At 37.1% G+C, this 16,750-nt stretch overlaps 1 protein-coding gene across 9 annotated transcripts in view; it reads left to right on the top strand.

Moving 5' to 3' along the window:
• Positions 1 to 941: 941 nt before the first annotated feature.
• Positions 942 to 16,750, top strand: part of Obsc (Obscurin) — a 51,114-nt gene continuing 35,305 nt past the window's right edge. For 2 of the 9 annotated variants that reach the window (XM_083107909.1, XM_083107911.1), the window contains exons 1-3: positions 942 to 1,203; positions 4,900 to 4,974; positions 5,366 to 5,454. In XM_083107909.1, the coding sequence (XP_082964035.1) occupies positions 4,929 to 4,974; positions 5,366 to 5,454 (135 nt within the window). In that variant the 5' untranslated portion in view covers positions 942 to 1,203; positions 4,900 to 4,928. Of the gene's footprint in view, positions 1,204 to 1,276; positions 1,491 to 4,899; positions 4,975 to 5,365; positions 5,455 to 11,079; positions 16,403 to 16,750 lie in introns of those variants that run through there. The other 7 variants (XM_083107903.1, XM_083107904.1, XM_083107905.1 and 4 more) reach the window with 5 other exon arrangements.

Here is a 16,750-nt window from a genome sequence, read left to right on the forward strand (position 1 = left end):
ATTATTTTTATTCTTTTATTATTTATTTAATCTTTTATTATTCTAATCTATTTAATATATTATTATTTTAATCTTTTTATTATTTTTATTCTTTTATTATTTTAATCTTTTATTTTAATCTTATTATTTTATTCTTTTATTATTTTAATCTTTAATAGTTTTTAATATTTTCGAAAATTATAGCAATGCTTCTTCGCGTCAAAATATTACATCGTACTTGAGTTTTGAAGATCATATTATTTTAAAATAATTAAGCGATATTGAACAATTACATCATTAGTAATATTAATATAATACTCGATACGCAAATAAATTTCATTGCTGTCATTCCCGATCTAGAAACCGCTTTCTAACGAGACGTCACAGTTGATCAATAGCAGAGACAGTAGCCGGTACAAGTAGCCTATGTGTTGCACCAGTCGTAGTATCGATTTGGATCCGTAGAGAAATCCCTGGAGAGGCGTAGGCATCGATTATTATTAGAAGCGGCCGAAACGCGGCCGATCGACCGCGCCACGAATTAGCGCGGTCCTATAATAATAATGTAACAATGTGTTTTCATTCTCGCAATTGTGTGTAAAATCGCCTTCCTGGAAATGAAAATAATTCTGCGGCTGAAAAGAAGAGACGGAATTATTGTCACTTCTCTCTTTCTCTCTTTAAAAATTATCTTTGTAGGAATAAATTAAGAAGTGAAAGATAAGAACTTAATTAAAATGAATCAAAAGATAAACCATATTGAAGAGCTAAATAATTGTGAATTTACAAAATGAAATCTTCCGTGTCAAAGGTATCATCGCACGATTAAGAGAACAAGATTGTAGAAGCGATTCAGAACACCGCGTCGAAGACGCCGTCGATGACGACGAGGAGGTAGAGAATAGAAGAAGAAGAAGAAGAATCGGCGCTCGGGCATCGGGACGTGTTGCTGCTGGCATTGGTAGCAGTCTCGAGATAGCCGTCGGCTGGCTTCCTCACCGACTCGGGCGATTTATTCGGGGATTCCTAGGTGGCCGAAGTGGCGAGCGAGCGACTCGACGACGTCTAGAGACCGGTCCGGAGGAGGATCTCATAGTAGGGAACCGAGAGATCGTTTTCCCCTTTCATGCGCTAAGGCCGATATACAATCTCCGGGAGAGGGTGGTAGTGAGAGAAAGAGAGAGAAAGAGAGAATCGGAGGAGCCTCGGAGGGATCCCGGAGAGGTCAGTGCACAGTTTTCTCTTCTTTCTCTTCCCTCGAGGGACGTCTTCGTCTTCCTCCCCTGATCGCGTTTCCTCCTCTCTGGCTGTCGTTTCGTTCTTCTTTCTCTCGGCCATCCCGTGTCAGCTCGGCTCGTTGGTGCTATTTTCGCGCGAGTGTGTTGTGCAAGTGTCGAACGCGCATTAAGGTGGCGATTTCGACGCGGAGCTCGACAGGTCAGGTCATCGTGTGGGGTATCATCAATCTCATCCCGTTCGATCAACCCCCTCGGTCGAATGCGCATTCTCCTGTGAGCGTTATGTGTATGTGCATGTTGTATGCAAGAGCGAGAGATTTATAAAATTGTTATATTTACTATGAATCATGCCATCGTCATCGATGATCGATACTTCAGTTCAATTTTCAATTCTGTAGAGATACGCAAAAATGATTTGCATGTTTATCGATGACATTGAAAATGAGATCTAGATAATTAATGATTTTTATAAAAGCTTCAATCTTGAATATTATCCACATTACTTGTATTTATTTTTATTTCTTTATTGTATATAATTTCAATGTCTCTATATCCAGGATTACAATGTGATGCTGAGTCAACAATTTAATTGTTGGCACGTCACATTGGCATTTTGCTTATTTTATAGCGAGAAGAAGATTATCAGTCGCGCAACAAAGTAAAGCGATCATACATGGTTGTGTCGATGGTGGCCTAATAATAATTTTATGATGCGCAGTCTATTCGTCGGATCCTGTCCGACTGTTCTAGATGACAGATATAAAATGCTGACATTTTGCCATGCGGAAGCGTGGTAGAAACTCGTAGCGAATTTCGCGACGATAGTCTTCTCGGATTCCGAGCCTTCCGAGTCGGTGAAGGCATACTAGGCAGGTATTTTGCTTGAACAAGACAGATGCCGATTAATAATGTCGTTAATTAGTAATGTCTGGAATTCGGTGTCACATCGCTGACTAAACGTCTGTTTGTATGCCCACTCGAGTTGCGAAATCGAATATTGCGCTTAAATAACTCGTTCTAAAAAACATCTCATGTTCTGCAAATTTGTATTTGGATCAAAAAAGTCCTATTAATTAAAAATGTATCATAAAAAATAAAAATAAAAATATTCAAAGTTTCGGAGAAAAAGTTCCAATATTAATTTCAATGTCAAGTCGTAAACTTAGTGGCGTTTATAGAATTAATTCATTCTCATAAGGTCAATTATTTGATAAAATTATGCAGACTAATTTTTTATCACGTATGTTTATACTATGATTTTTTCACGATCACATACAGTGGTATAAATATTTGCGAAATATGTTTTGGCGCCAATAGGCAAAATAGAGATGGCCAACCGTGATAGTGTATACATATATAGCATGAAATTTCTGGCCAAATGAAATTCTGCATTGCTCTAGCCTAGTGCTCAAGGTGCTTCACAAAATAGCTGCACTATTTTCCTGGCACGGTTTCCCAGAGTCAAGCATCCCAGTGAATCAAACCGAAGGAAGGCCAAGTTTTTAGTTTCGTGTAAACAGAACTATGCATATGCGCCGAAGAAATCTTTGTACTGAAATTTTATTTAGTCAAAGATGTAAATAAATTTTAAATTTATTTTCAGAAAGACGATCAAAGATCGTGATGTAATTACGCTTAGGCAGTTTTATTAATATCTTGGAAAAATCAAATATATCTACGTTTGTTAATTTCTTCAAATATAAGGAGGAAATGTATTTATTACTTATATAAAACAAATATGAAGATGTAAACGTTGGTAAAAAAGTTTCAAGAATTTTTTTTAGCTTGTTTCAAATTTCTTTTTCGCGGTAATTAATTTAATTACAATGAATTAAAAAGATCATAATATGATTTTGTCGGATCTTAAATGTTTCTTTTCGTTATGTTAAAAATATTATTAAAGACAATAGAACAAAACAACACAAAAAAATTATTTATTGTTATTCGGAAATTATCTATTTATCTTTCAGCTTTAATCAAACCACTGCAGATAATAACCATTTAAACTGCTAATCTTTAATCGCGATCTACATTTCTCTTTTTATGATGGGGCCATGTGTTTTGGCCATGTGAAGTAACGAATATATCAATCATCACACACACAGTGAATCAGTATATTTTCATTAACAAAACCATCTTGGAAATCGCGATATTTTAATAAAAGGTTCTCGATTGCCCTCGTTATGTCATCGATCATAATTTCGAATGCGTTAAAAATTTTATTTTCTATAATTTTGCGACATTATATGCGTAGAAATTAGCAATAAATGCATATGTGCGATAGTTAACGTGGTACAATAAACTTTTCGTATATATGTCGTATATAAATCGTAGCCATTGAAGTTATCTCGATGTTATGATTCGACGCACGTCGCGGTTTTCCTCAGAGATGAATCATCTCATTCGCATCTCGGTCCCGCGATCCAGCGAGATCCCGGCGATTCGAAAATCGAATGGCGGAAGTGACCCCGATTAGCGGCGAAACAGAAGAAAATGCGGCCAACACCGCGACGAGCCGGCGAAGTCAGCCAATCGCGGCGGACGACTGTCGGAAATAGATCTCGAATCTCGAAACTAAAAGGTTGATCTACTGACGCTTATTTTATTCATACGCGCATTACGCACGACTTATTATGGATTAGATGGCTATTAGATAATGAGTTACGACAACTAACGAGAGGATCAAGGTCTGCTAATGACCGCGATTTTCCGAGGAATCTTTCATTTTTCTTATAGATATTTATACATATCTTCAACTATAATCTTACGACAGATTCTTTAATTAATTTGACGTAAATAGACCTAAATTATAATATCGTGGTTGATTAGTCTTCGAAAAATAAATGATTAAAAATAGAAAAAAATGTGTGTCGCTTTGTTTTAAATATTTATACTTTCTTATTTCGTGTCATGTTATTGTGCAAATTTCCATCAAGATAAATTGAAATACTGATAGTTATTTGCATAAGATAATCCTTTTGCCCATAAAATGTGCATATAGTTGACATTTAGTTGGCATCTAATTCGCGGGTTTTATTACATATTTCCTCTTCTTAAATGAGAATTTAAACAGATATCTGGCAGCGCGATGGATGATAACTTTCTAAGATTCCGTGGATAAATTCGTCAAGTTCTTGGCTCTTTGATGTAGATTAAGTTACCTACGAAGTAAGTTACCTACGAAGAAAGAAGAAACATTGAGTTTAGTTCCACTAAATTTCACATTTATTTTAAAAACTTAATTAATTTAATAGCCGAATTTGTAACTTTGTTACAATCATTGCTTCAAATATCGCAATGATTAAACACATTAAGAATTTTTTACATACATAAAGTGAGATGATTATATTTTTTTACGCTTTATTTGTTTTTTTTCATTTATGTAATTTTATTTTTATTATATTTATACTTTCGGCCAAGAATACGCTTTCCTATATTTGGGAATAAAATGTATCATTTTAATGCATTTCAGAAATATTTAAACTTCAAATGAGAGAGAATTTATTTCTGAGGCATAATATACATATATAAAAGATTTATCATTAATAGTTATAGGAACAATAATCTATATTTATGTAATATCTATTAATATATCTCCATGTTAAGAATATAGTAAGAATTAATTAATTAATTTTGATCAAGTTGGGGAGTCATACTTTAGCTTTATTCTTATTTGTTTCAGACTAATAATGTAACATTGAACACAACGACATGGCATTTAATTCGCGCGCTAGTACCACATCCAAAAGAAAGAAAGGTATTAGTATTAATATTAGTTTGTTTTTATTGGGAATTGTTAATCTCATTAATTAAAAAATCCTCAACTGTAATTATTACGCTTTGAATAATTTTTAAATGCACATATGTGTTGCATGAAAAAAGTGGCTAAATTTTATCACATTTGAATATCTATTGTGTAATGTTTCAAATTTCGCATTTCCAAAATGGAGAACTTGGAAATGCAACATTACAATTTAAGTTAATTAAAAGTAAGAATCGATAGAAGTGCAAGTATTATAAAGACTGGAAAATATAAATGTCACACTTAAATTTTCGTTGTCTTTAATATTAATTTCCGTCGATTTATTTAATTATGAAAGAATATTGATATTTTTATATTTTTCTATCGTTTGTTCTTGTTTATACAGAATTTTCCTTGGAAATATCCCGCACTATTACTGGTGGAACGACAATTCAACGAGAAGTAACCAAAAATGTTGTACATTTAAGGAGCAGGGTGAGTATTAATCATACGTGTATATCGAAAATAAAGAACTTTCAACTCGGCGTTTTATTATATTTTAAATAACTACATTTCAAAAAGAGAAAAAAAGATGAAAATTATAAAAAGTATAAAAAGTATAATTAAAAAAATAACCAATGTTTAAATTAATGTTGATTAATATTAAATTTTATTAAAGTAAATCAGTCAGTATATATTAAAAAATATTAATGTTTAGTTATATATAACAGTAAATTTCTTATGCGATGCATCACGCGATATAGGGGGGGAATTAAAATATATAATATTGTCAGTGAGTGATGCTACATTTAATGGACTATTTTGTAAAACATGCAAAAGCACAAAATATCTTTGAACAATTGCCCAAAAAGTAATATATATTTTAATGTTAAGGATGATTAATCGAATGAGTGCGAAGTTCTCTTAATTTACAAGTTTTTCTATACATAGGGAAAATTATATATCAAAATATTATATATATGTAAAATCAAAATTTATAATATTGTTATCAAGAATTTCTAGATTTTCTAGATAATTTTATGTAGAGAAATTTTGGAATATATTTCACTAAACAATAGCATACATAAACACATTTTAATACAACTATCTGACTAATTAGATTTTTTGGCGACTTTTTTTAATCATAATAAATAATGATAAAATTTTTAAAAAACGATATATTAACGATATGTTATAAAAGATAATAAAAATTGTAAAATAAAGAAATATATATTAATTACGAGCAATGATTTTCAACAATAATCGTATTCTTTAAAGAGAATTTTATCATAGAGAGATAATAATTAATTTTTAAACATTTTTTGGGAGTAGAAATAATTTTTTTGCAAATTGTATCTGTAAAGAATTGATGTACAAGAACATGTACTTGGAGCTTTCTTTAACTACAAGCGCTCCATTTAGCACGCACGTTTGACGCGTCCTTGACAACGGCAGCATCTTTTTTGACACGTCGTGTCGGTCCGTTGGAAAAATTTGGGAACCACTGTAATCGAGGGGAAACTGGGGAGACGGGGTACATGACAGAAGTAGATGGAATACCTGGTCCGCTGCCAAAAGCCGAAGCCTACACACCGCCATTTCGAGCACTCCCGCGATACACGAGCTTTCGTCTTCGCACGATGTCTCTTTCTTTTTGTTCTTATCGCACTCAGCTTGTGTGCGTACGATCTTTTTAACCTGTCCTCTTCATTGCGTGATGCATGCGAGGGATGTGTTCTGTCGTCGCATTTCATGTTTCTTGGAATAACGCTTCGTTCTCGCGATGCCGCACCTTGCGGCTGCTCCTGGACATCTCGTCCTTCAGATCTAATAGGCACCGCTTAATTAATCGTCCGACACCCGTTCTGGGAACATCGCGTATAATTAAAGAAGGATTTCGATCTTAATCTGTCGTCTACGTCTAGCGCGATAGAAGACGTAATAAGGATTCGCAACTATCTAAATGACAGATAATTGGAATAAAGCGATCTGAGATATAATTTTGTTGCGCCGTCGAGGTTGAGAACAAGCGCGTTATATTACCGGGTAATTTAGTGGAATTAATTTTTAAATTTAATTAATTTTAACTGATTTTTAAATTAATTTAATTATTCTTCTAATTAATATTAATTAATTAATTGAGAAAAAAACGAGCAAACAAGTTTTAATTATTTCGAAGATACGTAAATGCTCGCTTTTCTCAATAATCATTCTTTGCAAAATGTGAGGGAGATAAGATATTGTAAGTTATCTTAGCTTTATTCATTCCAGACAATTTTTAAATGCTTTTATATATTTACTCTGTTTTAGAAAATTAAAATATGAAAACGAAAAAAGCTATTTTCAATTCCTCTTTATTGGATTGTTTTATAAATATAAAAATGATATATAATTATTATCATATATTTTATCACCACTTTAGATTTGTTTACGGATAAGATGGAAGTAGAAAATAGAATTTATTTTTATTTGTCTACGCACAAATACACACACATCTACTATCCAATAAGATTTTTTGTAACATACGCATTTAGTCTAATTTCTATCTCACTCCATCGCTTTAATAAAACGTTTATGCAGATGAGGGAGCAGGATGCAGGATGAGCTATTTTTAATATGGACCGGGGACAAAGTCCGAAGGGTTTATTCGATGGGTGCGATTGCCCGACGCGTTAATGGTTTTTATTCCCGGTCTATTTTTATCCACTTTTCGCGCCACGTAGCTTCAACAACGACCAGATGCGTTTATCGGTCGTCAGTGTGTTATTACGAGCGATCGCGAATTTCGCCTGCGAAATGCACGCGTCTGGCGCCTCGTTGAATTTTCTCCAAGGGAAATCTTTGCCCTGAGGGAAAAGAGAACGCGAGAGTGCAAAATATGCGATTGATATGATTTTCTTACAATTAACCATTTACTTCTGCAATCATAGTTTCTGCAGCCCTTTTATATATCTTTAAATATTTTCATCTTAATATTGTTGGTGAAAAAGATTGATACAATTGTTATATTTATTTAAATTTCGGATAGATGGATGATCCCATTTTTTATCTCGGGATTAAGCTCGACTTTTCGTTTGAGATTGGCATCGCCCGCGCGACACGATAAAGCACTCTATTATAAATCAATATCAGTCTTGCACCATCGGTCGCATCATCGTTCACTTGGCAGGCTGCTCTTCGCAAGGAACTAACAGTCATCGTAAATCACGACGAACGACTGCGGAACAAAATGTTGACGTTCTCTTTGGTCCGTTAAAGTCACGCGCGGAAAATTGCGCGTATAAAAATATTTGCACCGCGTTCCTAGACGCCGGTTCTTGTGTTTAAATTTTTCATTCTGTCCGCTAGCGAATTGGCACCGAATGGATATTTAAGTTTAAACGTTCCGTATCGCTCGTTCTCATCGTTTTTCATTACGCTTTTATCGCACCTATTTCGTTCGACATTGCCAACAATGCAAGTTTGTACATCTGTTTATAAGAGACTTAACCATCCGGGACAGATTGTCTCTTACGTTTTTTAAATTATTGTCAGGAATTTATTTCCCAGAATTGGTGCTCGTCACTGGTTGAATTCAGACTCTACTCCGATTATGATGTTCATATCGTTAACTCTTATTTTATCAAAAATTATCAAACAATTATTACAATAATAATTATGTCATTAATTATACGTATTACAGAGATATAATAAAAAGTTTTGAATTATATTCTCGAAAAATAAAATAAATAATATTCTCAAAATTTTATCAGCCGTAAAGTTTATCAAGAGTTTTTTAAAGTAACATTATAAAGTATTACATATTGTTCAAAAGAAATTCCCTTATATTGTTATAATACAATTATTTATATTTACATAAATTTTTATTCATTTTTTATTTAGATAGATCTCATTTTTAATTACTTATTATATGCTTTTAATATTTGATTCATTTATGATGTAACTATATCTAATATCTAAAAGTATCGATACATTGTTAAATTTAAACGTCTTTAGCTGACCGTACGTTTCTGTCTGATTCACTTTTGTAAGAATAGTGAAGTTGCTACTTTTACACGAAATATTTTATTATATAATTTAAACAGCAATAAATATTTTGTGATGTTCGAATAATGTTCGTGTTCTCGACTCTTCACGATGAAATCCAAGCAGGAATACGGATAAATAATCGCATGTCATAAACTAGCCAAATGTAATACAATTCATCTTGTTCATCATTTTTAATTCCTAACGTAATCGTGCATTGTAGATAGATACGTCAAGAGCCATTAATTCTGCAACTTGATGTGCATCTCACGGTTAATAGAAATGTCTTCGTCGAAATGTCATTGCCAAGTTGTTTATTTCTCAAAAAATTATTTATTGCTAGATAAATTTAATATCGATTAATCTAAAAGATTAAAATTTATTCTCACATATATCCGTTAAAATTATTATAAACTTTTTTTAATTCTTTAATAAATGCGATCACAATTAAAAGACTACTATTAAAAATTGCATAATTATTTATATTAATTAAGAAAGTTATTTTTTTTAATTTGGAAAATTTTACAAAACGGAAGAGTATATTATTTTAATATTAATTTAATATTATCAATAATAGCATTGACTACAAATCAGGATAATACATTATTTATTGTTCTTAATGAGCGATTATTAATTATAAAAATATATTTTCTTAGGAAAATCATTATAACTTTATACATACTACTAATTTTATTAAAAAATTACATTATTATATTGTTATATATCACCCTTATTTATTCCAATTTGCGATTTCAAAGAATGCAAGCGTTATTTTTATTGTTATTTATTGTTCGTGATCGAATACGTTCCTTAATTATTCATTTGGGAAATTCCATAGGCAACACGAAAAGAACTCGGACGAACTTTCGAGTGCCGAAAACGCAGTGTGTGCGCCACACACGATTTGATGAAAATCCGGGTCCGTGTACTCCGTTCTAAAGATGTATTGGAGAAGTGTAAGAAGGGTAGGCTATTTCTGGTCGTGGGAGCCGAGAGAGACTCGTCGTGCAAACCGCTCTTAGCCACTTCGTACACCGAGAGTAGTCTCGCTTTCGCCGCGTATCGCCGATACACTTTTCTCGGGAGAGCGCATCTCGCGAAAAGTCGAACGATGTAATCGATAATAATGTTTAAAACTGTTTAATCAGCAAATCGTACGAACGAATCCAACGGTAAACCGACGAAGTGATCAAATGGAAATAACGAGAAATAAGCACATCCGATCGAACTGGAACGAGAATCAAATGATATCACGCGGTTGATTTTGATACATATTATAATAAGAATAAGCATTCGTGTAATAGAAAACAATTTTTTATTTTTAACACAAAAACAGAATAAGTTAAAAATTGTATCATAAAGCAATATACACAAAGAAATTTTAAAAAAATATTGCAGAACTTTCATACACATTTCACGAGATTGGTTGCTGTTAAAAAATTGAAGAAATTTCTGTGCAAATATTAAAAAACAAGTTGGATATTTTATCTAAATAAAAACTTGTGTCTTTTCTATTACATTAAACAATGTATAATCGCGCATATGTGCACACTATTGATGAATATTTCAGTGAAAGTGAGAAATTACAAAACAAAGATTTATAACATGTAATAACATACAAAAAGTATTTTTTTCAAGCTTGTAAATATTACAAGTTAGAGCGTGAAACTAATGCAGTGTCTATAATTGACACATATGCGGAATATTAAGCATTCGAGAAGTAAAATGTCAAATGGTTAAATATGCCTTGGGAAGAGAATAAATAATTTTGAACGCTTATAATCTTGACAGTAAGTCAAATTTCTTGATGCGGCAAAGAAAATAAGTTTTCGTTACTTTATTATAATAAAGCTAATTATAATAAAAAATTATTCTGAAACAATTTGTGCAATTCAAAATTATGAAAAAGATGCGCTGTGATAGATATATCAGTAAAATTAATCATTTTTTTGTGAAGCAATCTATAAAATATATCCATAATAAAATAAGATACATATTCACAAATGAACTAAATTTTTATTAATCTTTACTATTAATAATCTTTATAAATATATAAAAATACGTAATCAAGTTCCTCCGTCAATTTAATACGACGTATAATGAAAAATTAAGTAGTGTGCTGATTTCTGAATTACATATTTTGTTTGGAAGAGGAAAGAAGAGATCGTGTGCATGAGAAATTATACGCATCGAGACACGTGCAGCATAAATGAATCGACGAAAGACGTCGAGACGAAGCTTGATGGGGGTGAGACGACGACGCGTGCGAATGATCGAATGCGCGAATTCGCGATTCCCGTTGTCGAGATGCCAAGTTTCGAGTTAATGTTCATTTATTCACCTCACCGGCATAACGGTTTTATAGACGATGCGAGCGTAAACAATACAATTGGACATTAATCGTGAAGTAGAAAGCGGTATAGATCAGTCTTTGTTCTGTGAAACGAGCTTTCGCAGTGAGTTTTTAAGATCAATGATTCATCCGATCCGCGAATTCGTATTCAGATAAATCTAGACCACCCGAGATCTCAGAATATCTATCATTTCATTTACTCGCGGTCTCAATCAACTTTCGCTGTAGCCGATTCTACTATTATAAAGGGAGAAGATTCTGAATCATCATTACACTGAATCATCAGTGTAAAAATATTTGAAGCATCTACATAATCTTATAGAATTTTAACGTCTTCAACATAATGAAGAATAATCAATAATCTGCTGTTATAATCGATTTCAAACAACAAAAACAACAAGGCTTGTAGCAATGACTTTATCAATATCGGATGTCGAATGATCATCTCGAAGGTGGACAATGTCCTTCTGCAGGATCACGGGTAATAGCCGGGGTCTTCCCAGGCCGAATTATTTTCCGCTGTTACCGCCGATAAGTCCAGCGGATGCGAAGAGATTCTGCCGCATCACTGGTAAATCCTATGGCCTACCGACACATCATTACATTCCGGTGTTGCTGGGCGCCCACGCCCACGACAAATCGAAATGCAAGATCACGACGAACGCTTCGGGCCTCGGGCCACATCACTATACCGCCGGTTTGATCGTCGGCGAGAAGAAGAAGCACGTGGTGCTCAAGGATTACCGCTACGTCTTCCCGATCTTGGAAGGCGAAGGCGAGCAGCAGCGCGTGTTGAGGGAGCTCTTGAACGCGAAACAGACTCCCATCGAGGAGGAAGAAAAGTTTGTATACACGGTAGAGGAACGAAGATGCAGCCTAGTATTCCCGGCGAAGTTGGAAGCCGCTGTTAGGGATGGGGATGTCAAGGACGTCATGCTTTCGCGGGATTGCGACACCGTTTTGCTGAGGCTGAAGCAGGGCAAAAATGTGTCCGTGGATTTCAAGAACTTGGAAGACTTTGAGAATCTTTATGACGGATTGGGACCGCGAGAGGAAGTGCTGAAGGAACGAGAAAGGCTGGAGGTCGAGGCTAGAAAGAGAAAGAGAAAGAAGCAGACCGCGTTGAATTATGCGAAGAGGATCTTTGAGGAAAAGGAGAAAGCGGCCGACGAGGAAGAGCTTCGGCGTGCCAAGCAGCTCAAGTTAAGGAGTATCAAGGAGGAGGTCAAAATGGAGACAATAACGGAAAATTGGAGACAGGTGGATGTGGAACAAGCGAGACTCCAGTCTTCTGACATCGTGAATATTTCGAATGCTCTCAAGGACATAACAAAGCCGATCTCCAATGTGTTAGATTGTAACTTATTGCAAAACAATACGACTAAACCAGCCAACCTGCCAATAATAAAAAATATGCCAGTTCCTATAAACGTCGAGCCGCAGATTGTAGATCGAGAACCAATCTTGTATAGCCCCCTATTCGAATCCGTGGGAGGTTTTGAGGCAGTCGCGATCACGAAACCTTTAACACCTTTGATTGCGAAATCAGACGTGACGCTGCAAAGTGCTATTCGGAATATCTCGCAAGATGATCTTGAAGAGAGCGCAAACATAACGGAAAAGCTTCTTCAGGCTGGAGAACCAGCATTAGAGTGCCTACCACGAATGGAAGAGATCCCTGAATTGGTACAGAATCTGCCAACCGGTAAGAAAAGTACGATACACAATGTCAAAGGTCTCAAATTGGATATCAAATCGGCGGAAAGATTTGTCACGGGTCAAACGGTACAGACGCCATCAGGCGCTATCTTTGTACCCGGCCAGACCCTGCAGACACCTCAAGGTCCCGCTTTTGTGCCTGGACTTACTCTCAATACGCCCGATGGGCCTCTTTTACTTCCTGGACAGATCATTACTGTCCAAGAACCAGATGGAGCAAAAACACCGGTATTTGTTGCCGGGCAGACCTTGACGACGGAGCAAGGCGAACGTTTCGTTCAAGGTCAAACGTTTTATACGAGCGAGGGCACAAAGTTCATCGAAGGTCAGACTGTTCTAACGGAGGAAGGTCCGAAATTTGTGGCCGGTCAAGTAACGACAGACGGAACTTTTATCGCGGGACAAACCGTAATTACTCCGGAGGGAGACCGATTCATGGCAGGCCAAACCGTCACAGATTACCATGGTGAATTAGTTTTCATACCAGGACAGAACGTGCGTATCAACGACAAATATGAATTTGTGCCTGGCCAATGCATCGAATCGCCGAACGGCGAACCTAGATTTGTCCCTGGACAGACGCTGCTAACAACCGAAGGTCCGCGATTCGTTCCTGGACAATATATTACTACAAAATCAGACGAGAAGCATTTTGTACCAGGTATCGTCAAGAACACGGAAAATACATCAACATTTGTGCCAGGAATGACACTGGATACATTGAAAGGTCAAAAATTCGTTGAAGGACAAGTGCTGAAAACTCCAGAAAACATGATTTTCTGTCCGGGACAAACTGTCGTTACCGAAAAGGGCTTTGACTTTGTCGCGGCGACCAAATTCGACGAAGTAATCTTTCAAGATGCTGGTCCCGTCGGCATACCGATGGACCCAAGAAGCACAAATGCGATATCGAGTCTTCAACAGCGCGAGATCTTCGGTCACATGGTACAGATGGAAAAAGGCATCGAATTTTTCCCGGAAAACATCAAGAAGTTACCAGAAGGCAGGAAAATCGTGCCAGGCCAATTAGTCAGCGGCGACAAGGATGGACCGCGTTTCGTGCCGGGTGTCATGACCGAGGATGGCTTCTTACCAGGTCAGATAGTCACAACAGAAAAAGGAGAGGAGTTTGTGCCAGGCCAGGTGATTGACACCAGCAGCGGGCCAAAATTCGTGCCTGGCCAGATAATAGAAACCCGAGCGGGGCCTAAGTTTGTGCCTGGTCAAACGGTGAAGACGGTGGATGGGCCGCGTTTCGTGCCGGGCCAGATCGTTGATACCAAAGTCGGACCAACATTTATCCCCGGTCAAGTGATCTATACCGAGGAGGAAGGTTCCAGATTCGTGCCAGGACAAGTAGTGGACACACCGGACGGGCCTAGATTCGTGCCAGGTCGTGTAGTGGAAGCGGGCGAGATGGGTGTGACCTTCGTACCAGGTCAGATTGTTCAGACAGAAGATGGTCCTTGTTTCGTTGCTCCCGATCTCATCGATACGCCTGAGGGCGAGCTGGAATTCTCCGTACAAGGCTTTGAAGTCACGCCTGAAGAGTTGCAATTACTACGACCGCAGCATTTGAATTATAATCCACGTTTTCGTCATCGCGGCGAGACCAGTATAGACTCTAAGATGCTACGCGAGTTATCCGAAGCAGGATTGTCTGTGGGACGGAAAGTCGCGACGAGCTTGCCGTCTGTAGACGTAAATGTAAATCCGAAGGCAGTGGAGAAGGCTCTCGTTGTGGCGAAGACGAAATTGAGTTTACAAGGTGGCACGGCAGTGAAGATGGCACAGATCGTATCAATGGTCGCGCAACTGGCGAAAAATATAGTTGTGCAACAACAACAGGGAGATTCAAATCCCGCAAATGCAATGCTAATCAATGGTATCCATTCGCCCGCTATAAAAGAAGAAAGAGTAAACGGAACGAACGGCGACAACAGCATCGAACTTCTTCGGAAAGCGATAAAAGCGGCAATCACAGCAGCTGTCTTAATATTATCGGATGACCAACAAGTAGCAACATCAGATAACAACTCTCAAGATTTTGTTTATTCTTCCATTAGCGAGTCCTTCAACGTATCGTTACGACAAAACAATCGAAATATCGATCGATCAATTGACGAAATTTTGAAAATTCTCTTAATCCCACAAAACCGTAGTTCTCTTTGCCAGAGTGTGTTGTCGGAACTGCTGATCGCTAAAAACAGTAAGCTTAATATACTCAAGTCAGCTATGAGTTCCAACCAGTCTTTGCAAAAGGACTTTATGATCAAAAAGCTGTCAATGGTTCTCGAAGAACATAACACGGACCTGATCGGATCAGCCTTTCGAACCGTCTCGAAGAACGATCCCGAATTAGTTTCGCTCGTTTTAGAGAATGTATCGCGACACGTGGCAGATGTTGCGACGGAAAAAGAAGCCACGGAGACGGTTTACAAAGCGATCATCCAAGCCGTCCGGGAGTCGAGCGAGATTCGCGTGAAGGAATTATTGAATGCCGAGCGTGGATCGGATGTGCGCGAGATGCTGCTGCAGGCGGTGGGCCTTGCACGAGCTCTTGGCATGTCCGACACGGCGAGTAGCCTGCTGGCTGTGATCAGTGATGAGAGATCTACCCAGGCGCTGGCGAACGACCGGGTCACCATGGACGTGTTGAAGAGGCTGGCGATTATGAGAAGGCTCGCGGAGGAACGACCTCCCTTTATGAACGCCCTCGGACAATTGTACAGCGATCCTGAGCTGGCTAGAACGGACCCGCGACTGCGAACTCTCGTAAGAGAAAGCGCCGCGCTAATGATTGTACCTGAAGAGGCCCCATTGCAATCCTCGGTCGACGTGCCCACCGCATTGTTGCACGCTGACAACAGTCTGGCGATGGAGGAGTTTCTGCTGAGAAGGAATCATAAACCATCATCCATCTTCATGATTCTGAAGCAGGGCCTACAGGCGGTCGTACCTCGGGAAGCATCCCGATCGGTGCTGACCGGTGAAGTCGCTTACACTGTTCTCGACGAGGACGGTATACATCATTTCGAGCCGTTGCACGTGTTCTCGGCGCTCAGGCTGAATCGCCCGACTGCCCATCGGTTTTCCATGTATTGCTGTCCGATGGCAAAGGAAATAGATACGGACGGTGAGGTGATGTCCGCCACGTTCACCGGTACGACCTCGATTGCTAGTAGCTTAGACGGTTCCGCTAATGGTAGCTGCCACAAACAAGAGAACGGCATCGCAACCTTGTTGAAGTCCGAACAGTCGGTCGCTCTTCTCTCGCTCAGCAGAGAGAATACGCCGAGCCTAAAGAGGCTGAACGGCGCTCGACAAAAGGACAGCCTCGAGCGGGTAAAGTATAAAAAGAATGGAGGACGCATACAATTACTGATATTTATAAATCTTTCAATGAAATTATTTTCACTGAAACAATTTTTATTTATTTTTATATTTCACATAAAAACTAATAATTTATAATTACAAAAAAAAATTAATACATTAATAATCCATACTAATAATGAATTAAATAAGATGAAATGTATAAGTATGTATATTTTATGTCGAGACGTAATAATATCACATGTTAATGATATGAAATATCTGCGACTTAGAGCAGTAAAAATAACAACATGGGCAGAAATAAAATTTGTATATGTTACAGAGAAATTTCGATTTATTTAATAATGATTTACTAAATCC

Source organism: Camponotus vicinus, unplaced genomic scaffold (genome assembly GCF_025532165.1).
Source record: "Camponotus vicinus isolate PSW18456_S1 unplaced genomic scaffold, iyCamVici1.0 SCAF_9, whole genome shotgun sequence".
NCBI lineage: Eukaryota > Metazoa > Arthropoda > Insecta > Hymenoptera > Formicidae > Camponotus > Camponotus vicinus.